At 43.6% G+C, this 18,968-nt stretch overlaps 1 protein-coding gene across 2 annotated transcripts in view; it reads left to right on the top strand.

Moving 5' to 3' along the window:
• Positions 1-18,968, top strand: part of NID1 (nidogen 1) — a 96,195-nt gene that overhangs the window by 26,250 nt on the left and 50,977 nt on the right. For both annotated transcript variants that reach the window (XM_019953832.2, XM_019953831.2), the window contains exons 2-5: positions 4,438-4,737; positions 7,611-7,837; positions 10,385-10,758; positions 14,786-14,935. In XM_019953832.2, the coding sequence (XP_019809391.2) occupies positions 4,438-4,737; positions 7,611-7,837; positions 10,385-10,758; positions 14,786-14,935 (1,051 nt within the window). The remainder of the gene's footprint in view (positions 1-4,437; positions 4,738-7,610; positions 7,838-10,384; positions 10,759-14,785; positions 14,936-18,968) is intronic.

Below are 18,968 nucleotides of genomic sequence, written 5' to 3'. Positions count from 1 at the left end.
CTCCTAGAGAGAAGTGAACTGGTCCCCTAAACGGGGTGAGGGTGGGGGCAGATTGGCGAGCTGGGCCGAAGAGGAGGCCTATGTGGTCTGCCTGCCCCCTTGGTGGTGCTGTATGCAGGGATCATGTGCAGTTACCTGCTTTTGCTCCAGGCTCCTCAGAAGTGGCCCTTGGTTTGTGGCCCTTTTGTATCTTATTGTTCTCAATGTGTCTCAACTGCCCATGCGTGTGGTTATTTTTAGTACTTTATAGTTTCTTTATATTCTGTTGCTGGGGGAGGCATTTGTCCAGGTCCAAGTGCAGGCGCTCGAAGCCTGTCTCAGTTGTACTCAGTCTCTCCTCCTGGTCCACTAGGGGCCTTTTAGGCCCTTCTTTCTGTGCGCCTGCCCTTCTATTGAATTGCTCAACTTTAAAAAGGTTGAGAAAAGGAACCAGTCCAGTAGGAGCATTACAAGCTGGATGGATTTGTGAGATGAGACTGGCACCCAAATGTAAGAGAACGTTGTTCATCAGCTCTGCCATTAACTGTTACATCTGGAGGAAACAAAAACAAAATCAAAAGTGTTTACAGAGACGTTTAAGAATCAAAACTTCGGGATGTTCTGTATATGACATCTTTTTTTCATTATCACAGAGAAGTGAGTTGAATGTGCCATAAAACTGGCTGAAAAGTAATTTTCCTAATAGTGCTAATATTAATGAGGGTTATCTGGTCTTTGTCCAAAGTATTTGCAGGCAGGGATTCATGATACTTGTCTAAAACCTCAATTCCTAAAGCATTTCTTGTGAAAATAGGAACATTCCTGTGCCCAGATCCTCAATAATAAAAGACACCAGGAGCGTTTTCAAAACTGTTGGCCTGATTTAAATTTCACTGGAAAACAGCTTTTTAAAACCAAGTTGTCTGTATGGGGCCTCCGTGTGATCACTTCCCACTGGCAGCTGGTAACTGCCAACTTTTGGTGGCTTGAGAAAGTGAGCTGTTTCCCACGCTCCCACATGGCAACCCAATCAGGATGTTTGTGCTGGGAGATGTTTGGATGGGGTTGGGGCAAAAAGGGCGGGAGACCAGCTGGACAAGCTCCTTCCCCAACTCCCTTTTCTACAGCCTGTCCATGCATTCCAGACAATCATTGCTGGTGCCAGGTGGTGATGGAAATTATGTCACCTGAACACTTAACAGCCCATGAACTTGGTAAAATGGGAGGGTTTTGCTAAGTCTACAGTAACTCCCAAACCTGTTGCTCTTCTCCCTTCCCAGGGCCCAAATTGGCTCCATCAACGCTGAACCTTTTTATCTGGTTCTTGGCATGTTGTAGGGTTTCTTGTCTGCCCCTGCCCCCTCCTCTAGGAATGAGGTCTGAAGTGACTGAATGATGAGGCCATGGGAAGTGGAGGGAGGGAAGGAAGTCACCTGGAAAACTCACAGGACTTCTAATCAACTGAACAGCTGCAACTCCCTTCCATGCATTCCTGTTCTTCCAGTCTGTAGCTTCTTGAAGTGCAAACTAGGCGACCATATGCAAAGTCACTCCCATTGCAGTCAGGATTTTTTTAAAAATTCATGGACTCCAGAAGTAAAAAGACCACTTGTGTGGTGTTCTTTGCCCCCAGCGGACTATGCATTAAGAAGGATGCTGCCAAGTCGCTTCAGTCGTGTCCGACTCTGTGCGACCCCATAGACGGCGGCCCACCAGGTTCCCCCGTCCCTGGGATTCTCCAGGCAAGAACACTGGAGTGGGTTGCTATTTCCTTCTCCAATGCATGAAAGGGAAAAGTGAAAGTGAAGTCGCTCAGTCGTGTCCGACTCTTCGCAACCCCATGGACTGCAGCCTACCAGGCTCCTCCGTCCATGGGATTTTCCAGGCAAGAGTACTGGAGTGGGGTGCCATTGCCTTCTCCAATTAAGAAGGATATGTGTGTGTTAATCACTCAGTCGTGTCCGACTGTTTGTGATCCCTTGAACTGTAGCCTACCAGGTTCCTCTGTCCTTGGAATTCTCCAGGCCAGAATACTGGAGTGGGTTGCCATTTTCTTCTCCAGGGGATCTTCCTGACCCTGGATCTCCTACATTGCGGGCAGATTCTTTACCACTGAGTCACCAGGGAAGCCCTGGAAGGATATAGGAGGGACTCAAAGCCTCATCCTAAGCCCGGTTTTGCAAGGAGGCCCAAGCATGCCCACCACCAGGGGTCTATGGACACTTCCCCATTTTCCCAGGGAATGTGGATTTTACTTGGGTAAGAACACAGCAATATTTTCATAGGCTTTAGACTGCTTTCAAGAAGTGTTAACTGGACTTCCCTGGTGGTCCAGTGGTTAAGAATCTGCCTGCCAATGCAGGAGACGTGCGTTTGATCCCTGGTCCTGGAGGATCCCACATGCCATGGGGCAACTGATCCCATATGCCACAACTACTGAGCCTGAACTCTAGAGCCCCATGCTCTGCAACAAGAAAAGCCACCACAGTGAGAAACCCAAGCATTGCAACCAGAAAGTAGCCTTGCTTGCCGCAACTAGAGGAAGCCCTCGTACAGCAACAAAGATCCAGTGCAGACAAAAAAGAAAAAACATGATGACTGATTTCAAGAAGTGGTAACTGATAACTGGTTTCAAGAAGGCTGAATTAAGTGATTAAGTGAACACAGTGAACTAAGTGAATTAAGTGAACATAGTGATTAAGAAGGGTCGATGTGGAGTTGGTCTCCCTGGGTTCAAATCCTGGTGCTGCCACTTATTGGTAACTTTGGACAAATTGATTCACTTATTAATACCTTATTTTCCACTTCAGAAAAATGTGGATAATACCAATGGCTTTTCTTGGGTCCTTCCTACATGACAAACAGCAAAAGTTCTATTTGACAACTTCATTGGCAAAAGACAGGTTTAATCTAGGTTTGATTCATTGTCATACTCATTTTTCCTATTTTAGAAGAAATTCAAATGCACACATCTTTGGGATCCCAGATAGCAGGGCTGTTAAAAACACTCTCAGCTGAGAGTAGCACCTTATTGCTTTTCTTGGCACCTTTTGATAACTGGTGAGGTTGAAATGGAACATGTTCTTCTTATTGGTCTTTCTTCTTGAAAACTGTTTGAAATACCCTTTGGCCTGCTTCCCATTGGAATCTTAATGTTCTTTTATTTACATATGAACTTTGTTTTCTGATCATGCACATAATACGTGTATCTTGAAAATTTGGGGGAAAAAGCAAATTTACTGGAATAAAAATGACCCTCAGAATTTTAAAAAATAGTACTAGCTCTTCTTATGGGTTCTTTTGAGGATTCAGTAGTAATAAGAGGTCTGGAACATGGTAAGCATCCAATACAGTTAGCTATTGATGTAGGGCATTAATCTGTTCACAGTAGTGACAGTCTCGTGGCGCAGTCACATCTACTTCTTAACTCTCATTTACTTATTGTCCCGTCGTCTTTTGCGTTAGTCCTCCACATCCTCTGGATGGCGGGCGCCTTGAAAGCAGAGTCTGGGTGGTGCCCATTTGTGGACCCACAGCTCTAGCGCAGCCCTGGTTTGTCACGATTAGTTCATCTGTTGAGTAAATTAAGCCAGGCTTTGGTGATGACTTATGTTTGAATGGTGCTTTTTGTGCCACAAAGCACACACATAGGAAGTCTGAGACTTGAAGTTTAGGACCCTTGCCCAAGTCATATGCCAGAGTCAGGTCTTGTGATTCTTTTATTTATGTATTTATTTAGCTGGGTCAGGTCTTAATTGCAGCTCCTGGGCTCTCTAGTTGCTGTGTTAGGGCTTGGTTGCTCTAAGGCATGTGGGATCTTAGTTCCCCAACTGAATCAAACCTGTGTCACCTGCATTGCAAGGCAGATTCTTAACCACTGGATTACCAGGGAAGGCCCAAGGTCTATGATTCTTGCCCTTGCTCCTTCCAGTAGGCTGTCCTCTCTAGGAAGAGAATGCTGAGTTTTATAATTCCAGATCATGTCTTTTGCCAATTCTGTTGTATCTGAACCTCATATGAGTGAAATTATGTAGCATATACTATGGTTGTGTCTGGATCCTTTTGCTCGGCTTAATACGTATAAGATTCACTCATGTTGTTTTGTGTATTTTTAAAAATCACTGTATAGTATTCCACTGTATGCTAAGACCAGAATTTATTTACCTGTTCTCTTGTTGATGGGTATCTGGGTGGTTCCCAATATTTGGTTGGGCTTCCCAGGTGGCTCAATGATAAAGAATCCCCCTGCCAGTGCAGGAGATGCAGGAGATGTGGGTTCAATCCCTGGGTCAGGAAATGGCAACCTGCTCCAGTATTCTTGCCTGGAGAATCCCATGGACAGAGGAGCCTGGTGGGCTACAGTCCCATAGGGTCATAAAGAGCTGGACATGACTGAGCATGCACAAAATTTGGTTCTAAGTCTCTGCACTCCTTTTAATGATGCTTATTTTTTTACAGGTCACCACCAATGGTATCATTGCCATGAGTGAACCCCCAGCCAAAGAAACCCACCCTGGGCCCTTCCCACCAACCTTTGGAGCAGTCGCCCCTTTCCTGGCGGACTTGGACACAACAGATGGCCTGGGGAAGGTCTACTATCGGGAAGACTTGTCTCCCTCTGTCACTCAGCTGGCAGCAGAGTGTGTCCAGAGAGGGTTCCCAGAAGTCTCTTTCAAGCCCAGCAGTGCGGTGGTTGTCACTTGGGAATCCGTGGCTCCCTACCAAGGGCCTAGCAAGGACCCCACCCTGGAAGGCAAGGTAAGCACCCGTCCAGGCACAGGGGCAAGGAGTCTAATACATTGGCTTTGCGCACTTTGGTCTTCTGGTTTGTGCTACTCTGATGTACACCACGTCCATGTGATTGATAAAGATAGGACATCCAAAGCAAAATCTAATAAGCTATTTATTGCAGATCTGAAATGTCCAAAATCTTATCTGCAGGCTACCTAAATCTGTGTTGTAATGATGATCAGATGTAAAGAAAGCCAAGATCCCTGAGATGACGAGCCACATGGCAAGAACAGAGTCGATAAATTACAGCCCTAGCTGCTCTTACTTTGGGAGGTGGTCTCTAGATAGAGAATTTATTGCAAGTTTATGAATATGCAGTGATAAATTAAAATAATAAAGCAGTCCCAAGGGATGTGAAGAACTAAAGATAAGACCCATGTTCTAGTTGGGGGAACAACCCACCCATCATCTATTTGTACCATGTGAATGGTTCAGGACACGGGTTTCTTCATAAGCAGGGCTGTGGTTTTTTTAGATTCAGCGGTTGGGAAAGATGTTAGGATGTGTAGAGCTTGGACCTGTGCTTAGAAGGGGAATTTTTTTTTTTTTCCCGATTCTTTTTTTTTTTTTTAATTTTTTTTTATTTTTAAACTTTACAAATTGTATTAGTTTTGCCAAATATCAAAATGAATCTGCCACAGGTATACATGTGTTCCCCATCCTGAACCCTCCTCCCTCCTCCCTCCCCATACCATCCCTCTGGGTCGTCCCAGTGCACTAGCCCCAAGCATCCAGTATCGTGCATCGAACCTGGACTGGCAACTCATTTCATACATGATATTATACATGTTTCAATGCCATTCTCCCAAATCTTCCCACCCTCTCCCTCTGCAACAGAGTCCATAAGACTGTTCTATACATCAGTGTCTCTTTTACTGTCTTGTACACAGGGTTATTGTTAGCATCTTTCTAAATTCCATATATATGCGTTAGTATACTGTATTGGCGTTTTTCTTTCTGGCTTACTTCACTCTGTATAATAGGCTCCAGTTTCATCCACCTCATTAGAACTGTGGCTGAGTAATACTCCATTGTGTATATGTACCACAGCTTTCTTATCCATTCATCTGCTGATGGACATCTAGGTTGCTTCCATGTCCTGGCTATTATAAACAGTGCTGCGATGAACACTGGGGTACACGTGTCTCTTTCCCAAGAAGGGGAATTTTTGAGCAGGTCAAGAAGCCCATCTGTAGATCTGAAGTGAGATTTTAGGACATGCTTCAGTTTCTCCTTGGAAAAATAATTTCACTCCACCATTATTTAAGTGTTATAGCATGACAGGGTAGAGTACAACTTGAAAGGTCCAAAAGCATCTTTAAATGGAGGAAATGGTCCAGGCTGGTGGTTCCCAAAGTGTGTACCACAGAATACTAGTCTTACAGAGAGTCCTTGAGGAAAAAGACTCCTTGGGCCAAATGAGTTTGGGAAATGCTAACACTATAGGTTCCTCTTGGTGTCTCACTCTGGAAAGCCCTACAATACAGAAACCTGCTTAACTTAGTTTAGTTTAGTCATCCCTAAACCTCTTGGCTATACCGTTTTCCCTCCCAAATAAGACACATTGCATCCCATAGAGCACACTTTGGAGAAATCTGACACGTTTTGCTTTGCCACCTGTACCCGCCTGAGTGGCATGCTTGAAAACTGTTTAAAACCTTCAATTTCATGGGACTTCCGTGGTGGTCCAGTGGTTAAGACACCAGATTCCTTCCCTGGTGGGGGAACTAAGATCCCACATGCCAGATGGCATGGCAAAAAAATAAATCAATAAAATAAAACCTTAAATTTCTCAAGTGTGCATCCTCTTTACTTGAGTAATAACTGCCCGACCCATTGTACAGAGCTCCTGCCTGCCTCGTGGGCCCAGTCTCCTCTCATCCTGCCTTCACTCCCCACTGTAGCAGCTGGACCAGATTATTTGCAATTCCCTGATGAGGCTTTGTGCTTGTTTGTTTTAGCCACTATCTCATGCACTAGTTGTGCTCTGCTTGCGATGGCCTCTCCCTGACCCTCACTGCTCGTGTTAAGCGCCTGCTTGTTCACTCAGCCTCCTCTGCCCCCGCCCCTTCCAGCCCTGGGCACTTTGCCTGCACGCAGCTTGGTTACAGAATCCATTCTTTAGTTTGGGAATGTTTTGTTCAGATGTCAGTCTTCCCACCTAAACTGAAAATTCTCAGGTGCCAGGATCATGTATTATCCTTCGTCTTCACAGTGTTTGGGGCGATGTCTGGTGCACAGGAAAGGAATACATTCTAACGTGAAGGAATACATTCTCTGCCCGATTCTCATATGCTGGCTCACATAGTCCTCCTAACATTTCTGTGCAGTAGATGATTTTCTTTCCATTTTACAGATTCAAAAATCAAGGTTCAGAGAGGTTAGGTAACATGCCCAAGGTCACTCAGCCAGTGATGAGGGCAAGGAGTTGGATCCAGATCTGTTTTCTTCCAAAGCTCATGTTCTTTCTTACTGAACAGTGCTAGGGCTTAATAAACTAAATAATAAATGTGGTTGAATATGTTTAATGGCTGTGGAAACAAATTCTAGGGATAAGAATTTGCAAATTTGCTTGAGAGATAGAGGTAACATCTCTATAATTTTTGGTTAACCTTAAGGTCACAGTTATGCAGAAGGTATTCATTGACTAATTAGAAAATTTCATGTTGACATAGCCTTAGAGATATTTAAGTGGAATTATCCCGGAATACTGTCCTTGCTACAAAAATATTTCTTTAGAATAAGGTGCAAATAGTGCCATCTCTGTATTTTTTATATGTAGTCTGGTGAATAGCACAGTTTAAGATCCCGAGTAACTGAATCTTAACTCATCTTCACAGAGAAACACATTCCAGTCCATTCTGGCCTCCTCTGATTCCAGCACCTACGCCATATTCCTTTATCCTGAGGATGGTCTGCAGTTCTACACGACGTTCTCAAAGAAGGAGGAGAACCAGGTTCCTGCGGTGGTTGCTTTCAGCCAAGGTTTAGTAGGATTAATATGGAAGAGTGACGGAGCTTATAATATATTTGCTAATGACAAAGAATCAATTGGAAATCTGGCCAAGTATGCTTTTTTATTCTTCAATAGATTCTCCCTTTAATAAGATTCTCATCTGACTGTTTTATAAGAATAATGTAATGGGCTTTATAGAATATTACCTAAAAATGTGGATTTAAATCCTGTAGGGGACTTTCCTGGCAGTACAATAGTTAGGACTCTGCACTCCCACTGCCGACAGCCCAGGTTCAATCCCTGGTTGGGGAATTAAAATCCTTTAAGCTGTGCAGTGTGACCAAAAACAAATAAAAATTTTTAATTTTGTATATAGTTTTTATATTATATAGTACTTTTTTCCTGATGAACTCAGGGAATATACTCTTAGAATGAAAGGCATCCAAGTTTTTAGATATCATTTTCATTTGAAACAGTTTTATCATCTCTTCTATAAAGTTAGAAATACAAATTATTCAAAACTATCTCTTGCTATGAACCCATGGCTGAGAGGGTTTTCCCTACACTGACTGGGGGTGGGGAATGTTGTTATAATAGAAACAGTGCTTTCTTGGTCTATTTTGTAGAATTTGGCAAAAGCGGGAAAAGCTCAGACTTTTTTTTCTAATAATTAAACTTAATTATCCTTTAAAAAATGAAGCACCTCCTCCTCCCAATTTCACTTTGTCAATGGAGTCTAAAACTCCTCGACAGTGTACTGGTAAATATTTAACAACTGACTTTGTGCAGGTTGGGGAAGCCCTCACTCATTTATAGGATTTGCCTATTTCCATGGTATAAACACTTCTACCATGTCCAGTTTTCAGCTGTTACATCATGTCACTCACCCGGAGGTTGAGAAAAGGTGAACCGTTATACAGTATTCTCACCCTAGAGGTGTAGTAGATTCAGATAACTTCAAGAACATAGCCAATAGGAACATAATGCATATGGGATGAGTTTGGAGCATTTATTGACTCTGCTTTTAATATAGTTAAATTGTAAGTTTATATAATTTGATTTTTTATAAGCTGGTTCAGGCAAGCTCCTGTACATCACTGCCTTTACTCAAGTCCCAGGTAGACAGACCGATTAGACGTCCGATTTCTGCAGGACTTTTCTTGATTTCTCATTCCCTGTCCCAGCCCAGTCTTTTGCTCAGTGTTCTCCACTGGATAGTGTATGTCCCTTCTTTCTATCGTATAATCTGGTCACTTTATACAATTTCTGATAGTAAAACAGTATCAGAACAGTAAAAATGGTAGGGCAAGAAGTAGAGATTGGGGTTATTCTGTTGTGTTTTATAACTATAAGGTGCCTTTAGATTCTGAATATCCTTTGCATTTTACTATACCCTCAGCATAAAAAGGTAAACTGAGACCTATCCACGGTTCCACAGCTAACAGTGTTAGGATTTCTAGGAAACCAAGTCTGTCCTGTTTTCACTGATAACGTTTGACACCAAATACATGGGGTTTTTTTTCCCTCTTACCAACTAATTCTTCAACTCTCCAGATACCAACTGGGTATCCTATAATTCAGTTCTGACACTAACTGCTTGGAATCAGCACAGACCTCATAGCGTAAGGGCTCAGTCCTCCAAGGCTGCCCCCCTTCAGACATCCCTCCAAAGTCCTAAGCTGCTGCCTACACTTCCTGTCAACCAGCTATAAATTGCGGGCTCCATGACTCCCTGCTCAGGTTTGATAATTTGCTAGAATGGCTCACAGAATCCAGGAAAGTACTTTACTGACTATTACTAGTTTATTATAAAGGATGCAACTCAGGAATAGCCAAATAGAAGAGATACATAGGGCAGGGGGCCCTGTTTGAGGGGAGGAGGAGGTGAGGGGCTTCCATGCCCTCTCTGGGCACACCACCCTCCTAGCACACCTCAACTGTGTCCACCAGTCCAAAAGCTCTGTCAGCCGGATAACTTAGGAATTTTTATTACATAGGCATGATTGATTAAATCATTGGCCATTGGTGATTAACTAATCTCCAACCCCACTTCCCCACCCCCTTCCTGGAAGTCAGGGTGTGGGGCTGAAAATTCCAACCCTATACTCATGCCTTGGTCTTCCTAGTGACCAACCGCCCTTCTGAAGCTACCCAGGGTCCCCAGCCACTAGCCATCTCATTAGCATACAAAAAGGCATTCTTATCACTGCAGAGATTACAAGGATTTTAGGGGTTATATGCCAGAACCAGAGACAAAGACCAAATACTATCATATCACAGCATGTCTCCAGAAAGAGCATAATGGAAAAAAATGCACACAGATCCAGTCAACATGTTGCTAATACTGACCAGTGATTCGTATAAACACATTTTAAGGTCTGAAAATATCCCTGAGCATGCCTCTGGAATGGCTGAGAAGAAGCCTTTGCTAGGGTTGTGCCCACTGGATACATCTCCACCATATCCTGCTGGGTGGTCTCAGCTCTGTGAGGACCAGACAGGACCACATCTGCTCTCCTATCCTGCACCGAGGCTGTGGGCAGTAGCAGGCCATGGGGTTTTTAAGTGACATGGATCTCCAGGGCTCCTTCTGCTTGGTTGGTGGGGGCTGTTTGTAAGTTGCTGGCCTGTTTCCAAGAAGCCTGTCCTTCCCTCTAGGAGCAGCAACTCTGGGCTACAGGGCATCTGGGTGTTTGAGATCGGGAGTCCGGCCACGGCCAGCGGCGTGGTCCCCGCAGACGTGAACCTGGGACTGGACGACGGAACAGAGTATGACGACGAGGATTATGACTCAGTGACGCGTGTGGGCCTGGAAGACGCGGTTACTACATCCTTCCCCTATGAGGCCCCAGGAAGGGGAGACAGTGGCACATACAACACGCCCAGTGACCTCTCCCCCCGCCGCATGGCTACTGAGAGACCCCTCACACCTCCCACGGAGAAGACCAGATCTTTCCAGCTGCCCGGGGAGAGGTTTCCCCAGCAGCAGCCCCAAGTCATAGATGTGGATGAAGTTGAGGAAACAGAAATTGGTAAGGCCATTTGTGTGGCATGTGGTATGTTGTTGGATACTTGGATTTCCACACAGGGGAGCCTTACTGGGGGCTGCACACAGCTGTGTGCATTATTTGGAGGTTTGTAAGGATGAGAGTGGAGAAGGAGGGGTGGAACTTACAGCGACAGAGCATGGGTGAAGTGAAAAGTGAAAGTGTTAGCTGCTCAGTCGTGCCCGACTCTGAGACCCCATGGGCTGTCGCCTGCCAGGCTCCTCTGCCCATGGAATTCTCCAGGCAAGAGTGCTGAAGTGCGTAGCCATATCCTTCTCTAGGGGATCCTCCTGACCCAGGGACTGAACCCAGGTCTCACACGTTGAAGGCATATTCTTTACCATCGGAGCCACCAGAGCATGGGGTGGACGGACCCAAAGGCTGCAAAGACACCAAGGGGTCCAAGATTAGGGCTGGGGTTAGGGAGACTGTAGAATATGTCCTCTTTCAAGTTTCCTGTTCTTCTTTTTGTGTGTGTTTTAAAGAGAAAAGTGCTTTAGAATTATTTTGAAAGTCAGATGTCCTTATTTCTGATTTCTGAGATCAGCAATATATTCACCCACCTGAAAAAACATTTTCGAAGTTCCTCTGTTGACACGGTTTATCTTTGACATTTATTTCCTCTTGGTTTATGGAAGGAGGATGGTTGATTATTTTTCCTCCAGGCTCCAGTCAGTTTCAGAGTTAGTTTGTGAACATTAGAAATACAAAATAACCAGATCCACTTTTCAAGGATGGTTTTAAAGTATAACATCTGTTTTTTCCATAATATGTTATGGAAAAACCCAAATGAACTTAACTTTTTGGCCAAATCAATATATCAGACCATCACTTCATGGCAAATAGATGGGGAAACAATTGAAACAGTGACACACTTTATTTTCTTTGGCTCCAAAATCACTTCAGATGGTGACTGCAGCCATGAAATTAAAAGAAGCTTGCTCCTTGGAAGAAAAGCTATGACAAACCTAGACAGCATACTAAAAAGCAGAGACATTACTTTACCAACAAAGGTCCGTCTAGTCAAAGCTATGGTTTTTCCAGTAGTCATGTGTGGATGTGAGAGTTGGAATATAAAGAAAGCTGAGCGCTAAAGAATTGATGCTTTTGAACTGTGGTGTTGGAGAAGACTCTTGAGAGTCCTTTGGACAACAAGCAGATCCAACCGGTCCATCCTAAAGGAAATCAGTCCTGAATATTCACTGGAAGGACTGACGCTAAAGCTGAAGCTCCAATACTTTGGCCACCTGATGCAAAGAACTGACTCATTTGAAAAGACCCTGATGCTGAGAAAGATTGAAGGCAGGAGGAGAAGGGGATGACAGAGGATGAGATGGTTGGATGGCATCAGTGACTCAATGGACATGAGTCTGAGCAAGCTCCGGGAGTTGGTGATAGACAGGGAAGCCTGGCATGTTGCAGTCCACGGGGTTGCAAAGAGTGGGACAGGACTGAGATACTGAACTGAACTGAAAGGAATGTATCAGATTTTTGCTAGTTTCAGAGGAAAATGTAGCATTTTCAAGTATACCATTTGAATCCCATCATGCTTTGAATTGTCTTATAAAAGACATTGGAACTAGACTGTGTTCTTTTTTTTTTTTTTTGCCCTTCAGGTTGGCCAGTAATATTCCTGTCAAGGGGATGGCCCAAGCCTTTAAATGATAATTACTATGATTGTTTCTACTATGAAGTTATCATAAGGCCCTCAAAAAATCTACTCCCCCCCCCAAAAAAAAGAGTTTAAGATAAACAAAGTCACATTTCCCACACTTGAAAACCTTGAAGAAATATAGTAGAAGCTAATAATAAACAAATAATCACACTCAAAAAAAGAAAAATCTATCCCATTCCACGTTATTTACCCATTTTTATTTCTCCTTACTTGCTGTGGTTTGTCTCATAGCAATAATCATAAATGTTTGTTCTTATCGAGTATCCCAAAGCATGGACAGGATCTGGTGGCCAGGGAAGTGTTCTTACTTACTTCTGAGGCACAGAGATGGAGAGGTGACATTTAGTGACATCATGCAGACATGGGTTCATGTCTCAGGGCTCCCCTTACACACATGGCACCCTGGATTTCCTGGGGTGATGCTGACATCTAGCATGTGGCACTCTGCTCTTACAGCTGGGTCTCAGAGTGATCTCCCCAAGGTAGGTCATGGGCATGTTTGTTTGCATATGTTGAGTTCTGAGGGCTTCCCACGTGGTGCTAGTGGTAAAGAAAGTGTTAGTCGCTCAGTCGTGTCCTACTCTTTGTGACCCCATGGGCTACAGGCCACCAGGCTCCTCTGTCCATGAAGTTCTCCAGGCAAGAAGACTGGAGTCGGTTGCCATGCCCTCCTCCAGGATATCTTCCCAACCCAGGTTGAACCCAGGTTTCCTGCATTGCAGACAGACTCTTTACTGTCAGATCCACCAGGGAAACCTCTTAGTGGTAAAGAACTCACCTGCCATTGCAGAAGATGTAAAAGAGACAGGTTTGATCCCTGGGTTGAGAAGATACCCTGGAAGAGGGCATGGCAACCCACTCCAGTATTCTTGTCTAGAGAATTCCATGGACAGAGCCTGGCGAGCTATGGTCAGAGTCAGCAAAAAATAAGACACAACTGAAGTGACTTAGCATGCCTCCATGCATGTTGAGTTTTGAGTCTCATCCTGTTTTCACCTCACATAGGTGTCTCTGAAATTCTCATTTGTGAAGCCATCACTTTGAAATGAGAGCATAGCTAGTCCCAACAACTCATGGTAATATATTACTTGGTACTGATAACAACAACAACAAAAAGCCTAGATCTGAACCCCAACTGTGTTTAAAAGAGATCTTTCTCTGCCCTTGATCCGAGTTATTTCACTGTTTTTATTAGAAAGGTCAGTCTTCTGTAGCCAGCAGTGCATTCCTGGTGTTATTTGAATAGTCATCCACAGATACATCAGCTATAACAGACCCACTGGGAGCTGAGCTTAAGCAATCAGTAGCATCACATGCGTTCAGCTCAGGGCCCAAATGTTCTTGGCTTCAAATGCCATTTATACATCCCGGAAATTCCCTTCTGGGTGTGTAGAACTCCTGGAATCTACCTGGGGTCAAACTTTACTTTTATTTTCACTCATACCAATTATAAATTGGGTCATTATCCCCTCCAAAAGTTCATCCCTCCTTGTGCTTTTGAATTCATTCCAAATTAGTGTGCTCTGCATTTTTAAGTTTAATGAGCTGGCTCATCATTCTAATAAAATCAACCTGGGAGGGAGAACCATTTGCACTAGGGAGAAATTCATGTTTCTTGGGCCAAAGGCTGTTAGAGCAGGTATGACTGAGGAATTATTTCTAACCAGCTTTTAACTCTAAGAGCTTCTGATTTATCCCCTGGTGAGAAGAATGGGGCCAAAAAGTTTAAAATACTTTAAGCTCATTAAAATGGCACATTTTATGTTGTATGTATTTTTACCACGATAAAATATAATTTTAAAATATTTTAACATCTGCACCCAAATTTGATGCTGTTTTTTTTTAGAAAGGTTGGTCTGATGCATATCTGATGATGTTTGATGGATGCCATATTAAGACTGACATTGGACAGCTATCACCCAATATTGATTCATTGATACTAAGGACATTGGATTATAGCATTTTTAAAAAATTCACCCTTGCGACTTCCCCGGCAGTCCAGTGGTTAAGACCCCATACTTCCATCGCAAGGGGAGCAGGTTCAGTCCCTGGTCAGGGAACTAAAATCCCACATCCCTCATGGCACAGCCCAAAAGTAAAAATTAAAATAGTAATAATTCACCCATGTGATTTCTCAAACTCCTTTTAGACCTACATGCCTCAGTGATTTGAGTGATGGAACCACTGTACTAGTTAAGTGGCCACAGATAGAGAGGCCTGTGTCTGAACGGCCTGAGCAGACGTCCAGTCTTGCACAGCTGAGGGTGCAGTGTTCTAAAGGCTCCTCGTCCGGAGCCGGTGAAGTGCTTACTGGTGTGCTGTGTTCTCTCCGAGCAGTTTTCAGATACAACACGGATTCCCGGCAGACATGCGCCAACAACAGGCACCAGTGCTCTGTGCACGCAGAGTGCAGGGACTTTGCCACCGGCTTCTGTTGCCGCTGTGTTGCTGGCTACACGGGAAACGGCCGGCAGTGTGTTGCAGAAGGTACTGTGTCTTTGATCCTTTTTAAGGGGGAGAAAAGGGAGGAGTGGTTTTGTTTTGGTGCTTGTTTTGAAATCTTGCCTTTACCCAGATCTCTAAAGGTAGGTGGTGTTTTCAGCTGGGCAGTGATATTTCATCTCTCATTCCTCATTCTTGCCTGTATTTCTCTATGGGGGTGAGGGGGAAGAGGTCCTAGGGAATGCCCTTTTTACTAATAAGGGGAGGCCTCTTTCTTTCCTGTGGTGTTTCTCCATCTCTGAAATGATGGCCATTGAGAACCCATCTTCAGGCTGAAATGTTGAAATTATGCAATTGTCAGGCCCCCTTGTTTTCCTGTTTCTTTCAAACCTCTTCTTTTGGCATCACTCAGACTATGCTGATGGTGGTTCAACTCCAGCAGGGCCATGGTGGGCTGGTGAAGACCAAAATGTTGGGTTGGCCCAAAAGTTTGTTCAATAAGTACTTTGTTCAGTAAAGGTCTTGGTGAAAATGAAAAATGTGTCTTTTATTTGTACTTAAAACCAAACCAACTTTCTGGCCAATGCAATATGTAGGGGGTAAGGACTATTCCAGTCCCCCTACTCTCTGGTATTCCTGTCCTTGTGTTCCCGGAACCCCAGCATGGTGATGGAGGAGCAGAAGGGGCGCATCACAGCTAACTTTGGAGACCAGGCCCATTGTGCTGTCAACTCCAAAACATATTTGGCTGTGGGCTGGCATCAGTCCTGAGCTCTGCACCCCCAAAAAAGGATCAACCAGTCTTGATGTTCTCAGATGTTCTGAAAAATCTCTGCAAAAGTCTAGAGGGTCCGGATAACAGTTTACTTAGAGAGGGAGACTTATGGGAACCCAAGACCATAAATTAGAATGAAAGCAAAAATAAAGCAAACCATACTGAACCTGTCTCTGCAGATGCCAGATCACTCCACTTGTCACCCGTCATTTTCCTCATATGTTTACGGAGGAACCTCAGTTGCTTGGCAAAATATGACTAAATAAAACTCAGTTGGAGGAATGCTTTTCTGTTTTTCAGATTTCCTGCCATAGCTAAAGTTAAATCAGTTCTTTTAATTTGCTTAAAAAAAAGAAAGGTTCAAAAAAAAAAAGTTCCTTCTAGGTTTTGTTAAATATTGTCTTTAGCAAGGTCAGAAAATTCTGTATGCTTTGCATATTGATTTGGGGGGATGTTTTTCACATCTATAAATGTGTTATCTCTTTTCTTGCCCGTTGCCCCAGGAATGACATGCTTTTGCTGCTTTGTTTTAGGCTTGGCTTTTATATTTTGCTTGCCCTGGGAAGAACTTCCACAATTTACAATGAACCCTTCTTCTCAAAGATCGATCTCATGAGCTCTTTCCATGCCAAATGTCAGAGCTGGAAATGCTGACAGGTTGCATTTGGCAACAAGCTTGGATATGAAAGATTGCTCAGCTACATTTTTTGATGTTCTAAACACGCCCTGTCATAGTTTTGTGGTTTAAATATTTGTTGGAATCTTACTACTTTTGAAATATTTTTCTAGCTCCAAGTTTGACGGAAAAAATGTGGTTTTCTTCCCTTGGCTTTCCTGCTTGTTTCTGTAATTGTTTGGGGGAGGCATTTTTTTGATATTAGTCTTCTAACTCCATAGCATTCCCCCAGTGTAATGACACCGTTTATGTGCAGAAATACTCTGTGTGTCGAATCTGCCTTGGCTTGTCAGTGACCTTGTTTTGGGGGGTTTTGTTGCTTTGGGGGCCATACTGTGTGGCATGAGGGCCCAACCAGGGATTGAACCCATGCCCCCTCCAGTTCAAGTGTGGAATCTTAACTGCTGGACTGCCAGGGAAGGCCCTCAGTGACCCTGTTTAGCAGCTGTGCTGTGCTTAGTTGCTCAATCGTGTCTGACTCTTTGTGACCCCATGGACTGTAACTCACCAGGCTCCTCTGTCCTGGGGGTTCAGCAGACAAGAATACTGGAGTGGGTTGCCATGTCCTCCTCCAGGGGATCTCCCCAATGCAGGGATCGAACTCAGGTCTCCCACATTGCAGGCGGATTCTTTACTGTCTGAGCCACCAGGGAAGCCCTAGGATATATTAAACACAGCAGAAAGTCGTCAGAACACAGACGACAGTGCTCAGGTGAGAGCTCATTTGTCTGAGGTTAGTCTATAAGCTTTACTGTAGAACTTACCATGTACAGAAAACTCTGCTACGACGGAACCAGGGAGTTGGGTGTGAAGGTCCTGTCTCTAGTCATTTACAGTCTAGGAAGAGAAACATGATATGTACAATCAATAAGTGGTGGAATTTAATTCTACATCAAACCTGATGTACTTACCTCTTCCTTCAGCTTTTGTTTTTTAAGATGTCAGTAACACAATCAAAGTATACCATTTGGTGGTTTTTAGTATATTCACTAAGTTATTCAACTGTTACCTCTAATTTTAGAGCATTTTCATCATGCCAGAAGCAAACCTGGATCTTTTAGCTGCCACCCTGAATTCATCCTCATTCCCAGGCTCTGTCAACACCTAATCTGCTGTCTGTCCATGTGGGTTTTCCTGTTCTGGACATTCCATATAAATGGAATCATATATCATGGGACCTTCATGTTTGGCTTCTTTTACTTAGCATAATGTTTTCAGGGTGTATCCATGTTTAGGATGTACCAGTACCTTATTCTTTTTTCCTAGCTAAATAATATTCTATTGTGTGGATTTTCCACATCTTATTTATCTGTGCGTCAGTTGATGGACATTTGAGTGCTTTCCCATTTTGGCTGTTAATGAATAATGCTGCTAAGAACATTCATGTACAAGTTTTCAAGTGAACATGTGTTTTCTGTTTTCTTGGGTATATACTCAGGAGTTGGAATTGCTGGTCATATGGCAACCTTCCATTTTCTTATTCAAATACAAGAACAACTTGATTTCTTGAGATTCTTTCTTTTCCTGATTAAGCAATAATAAATACATGTAAGTTATTAATATCCCAACATTATAGAGATATATAGTATAGAAAATGAAAGCTCACCACATCACCCTGAATTAACCTCTATTAGCAATTTTGTGTAGCTCTCTTCAGACATTTTTCCTCTATGAGTATGCTAGCATCTATCATTAATGCAATTTTTTTAAATGGGGTCCTACATATACTATTTGGTAATATGTGAAAAAAGCTTGTAAATATGCCATAGTAAGTTTCACATCTTTCCCAGTTATCTAAAGGAAATGACCAACAACAAACATACCCCAGCCCACAAGCTGGTTATGGGTCAGAGGGCATATTTGTGTGACCTGCAATACCCACTGTGGCTACTTCTGTCTGGCTTGGGTTAGTGAGGGTCTAGGATTCAGACTGGCCAACTTATATTTGAGCCAGAGATGCTCTTTAAGAGAAGTTCCTAAGAGTCTTAGGGACTTCCCTGGTGGCCCAGTAGGTGAGAATCCACCTGCCAGTGTAGGGGACATGGATTTGATCCCTGATCCAAGAAGGTTCCACATGCTGTGGAGCAACTAAACCCATGCACCACAACCACTGAAGCCTGGGCACCTAGAGCCTGTGCCCGGGCACCTAGAGGCTGTGCTCTGAAACAAGAGAAGCCACTGCAATGAGAATCCCGCACATCGCAGTGAAGAGTAGCTCCCCCGGCCCCTGCATACTGTGTCTAAGCAAAGCCCATGCAGAGCAACAAAGACCTAGCTCAGCCAAAAATAGTTATTTTTTTTAAGATAAGTTATAAATCAGACAACCTAATGTCCCATCCAGTTTAGCCCCATTGTCCCAGTGAAATGACTAATTCTGTCCCTGATATTCTCAAAAGTAATCAGTTATATATCACCTAGTTCTGGATCACCCATGATGCTATTCTCCTGAAATTGTGTTATTTGCCTCTGATGTTCCTTCATCATACAGTGGGTCCCACTTTTCTGCTATCCATTATCCATCAATATGGAAGAGAGGAAGAAAGTTGGAATTTCTGCAGCTCATAGCCACAGCTGCAGGGACTGCCTTCGTCTTGGGAAGAATGACTTCCTTCACTTACCCCAAAAGC

The sequence above is a fragment of the Bos indicus genome, chromosome 28 (assembly GCF_029378745.1).
Source record: "Bos indicus isolate NIAB-ARS_2022 breed Sahiwal x Tharparkar chromosome 28, NIAB-ARS_B.indTharparkar_mat_pri_1.0, whole genome shotgun sequence".
In the NCBI taxonomy this organism is placed as follows: Eukaryota; Metazoa; Chordata; class Mammalia; order Artiodactyla; family Bovidae; genus Bos; species Bos indicus.
Note: the sequence above shows the minus strand (reverse complement) of the source record. Positions and strands in the feature narration are given on the sequence as shown.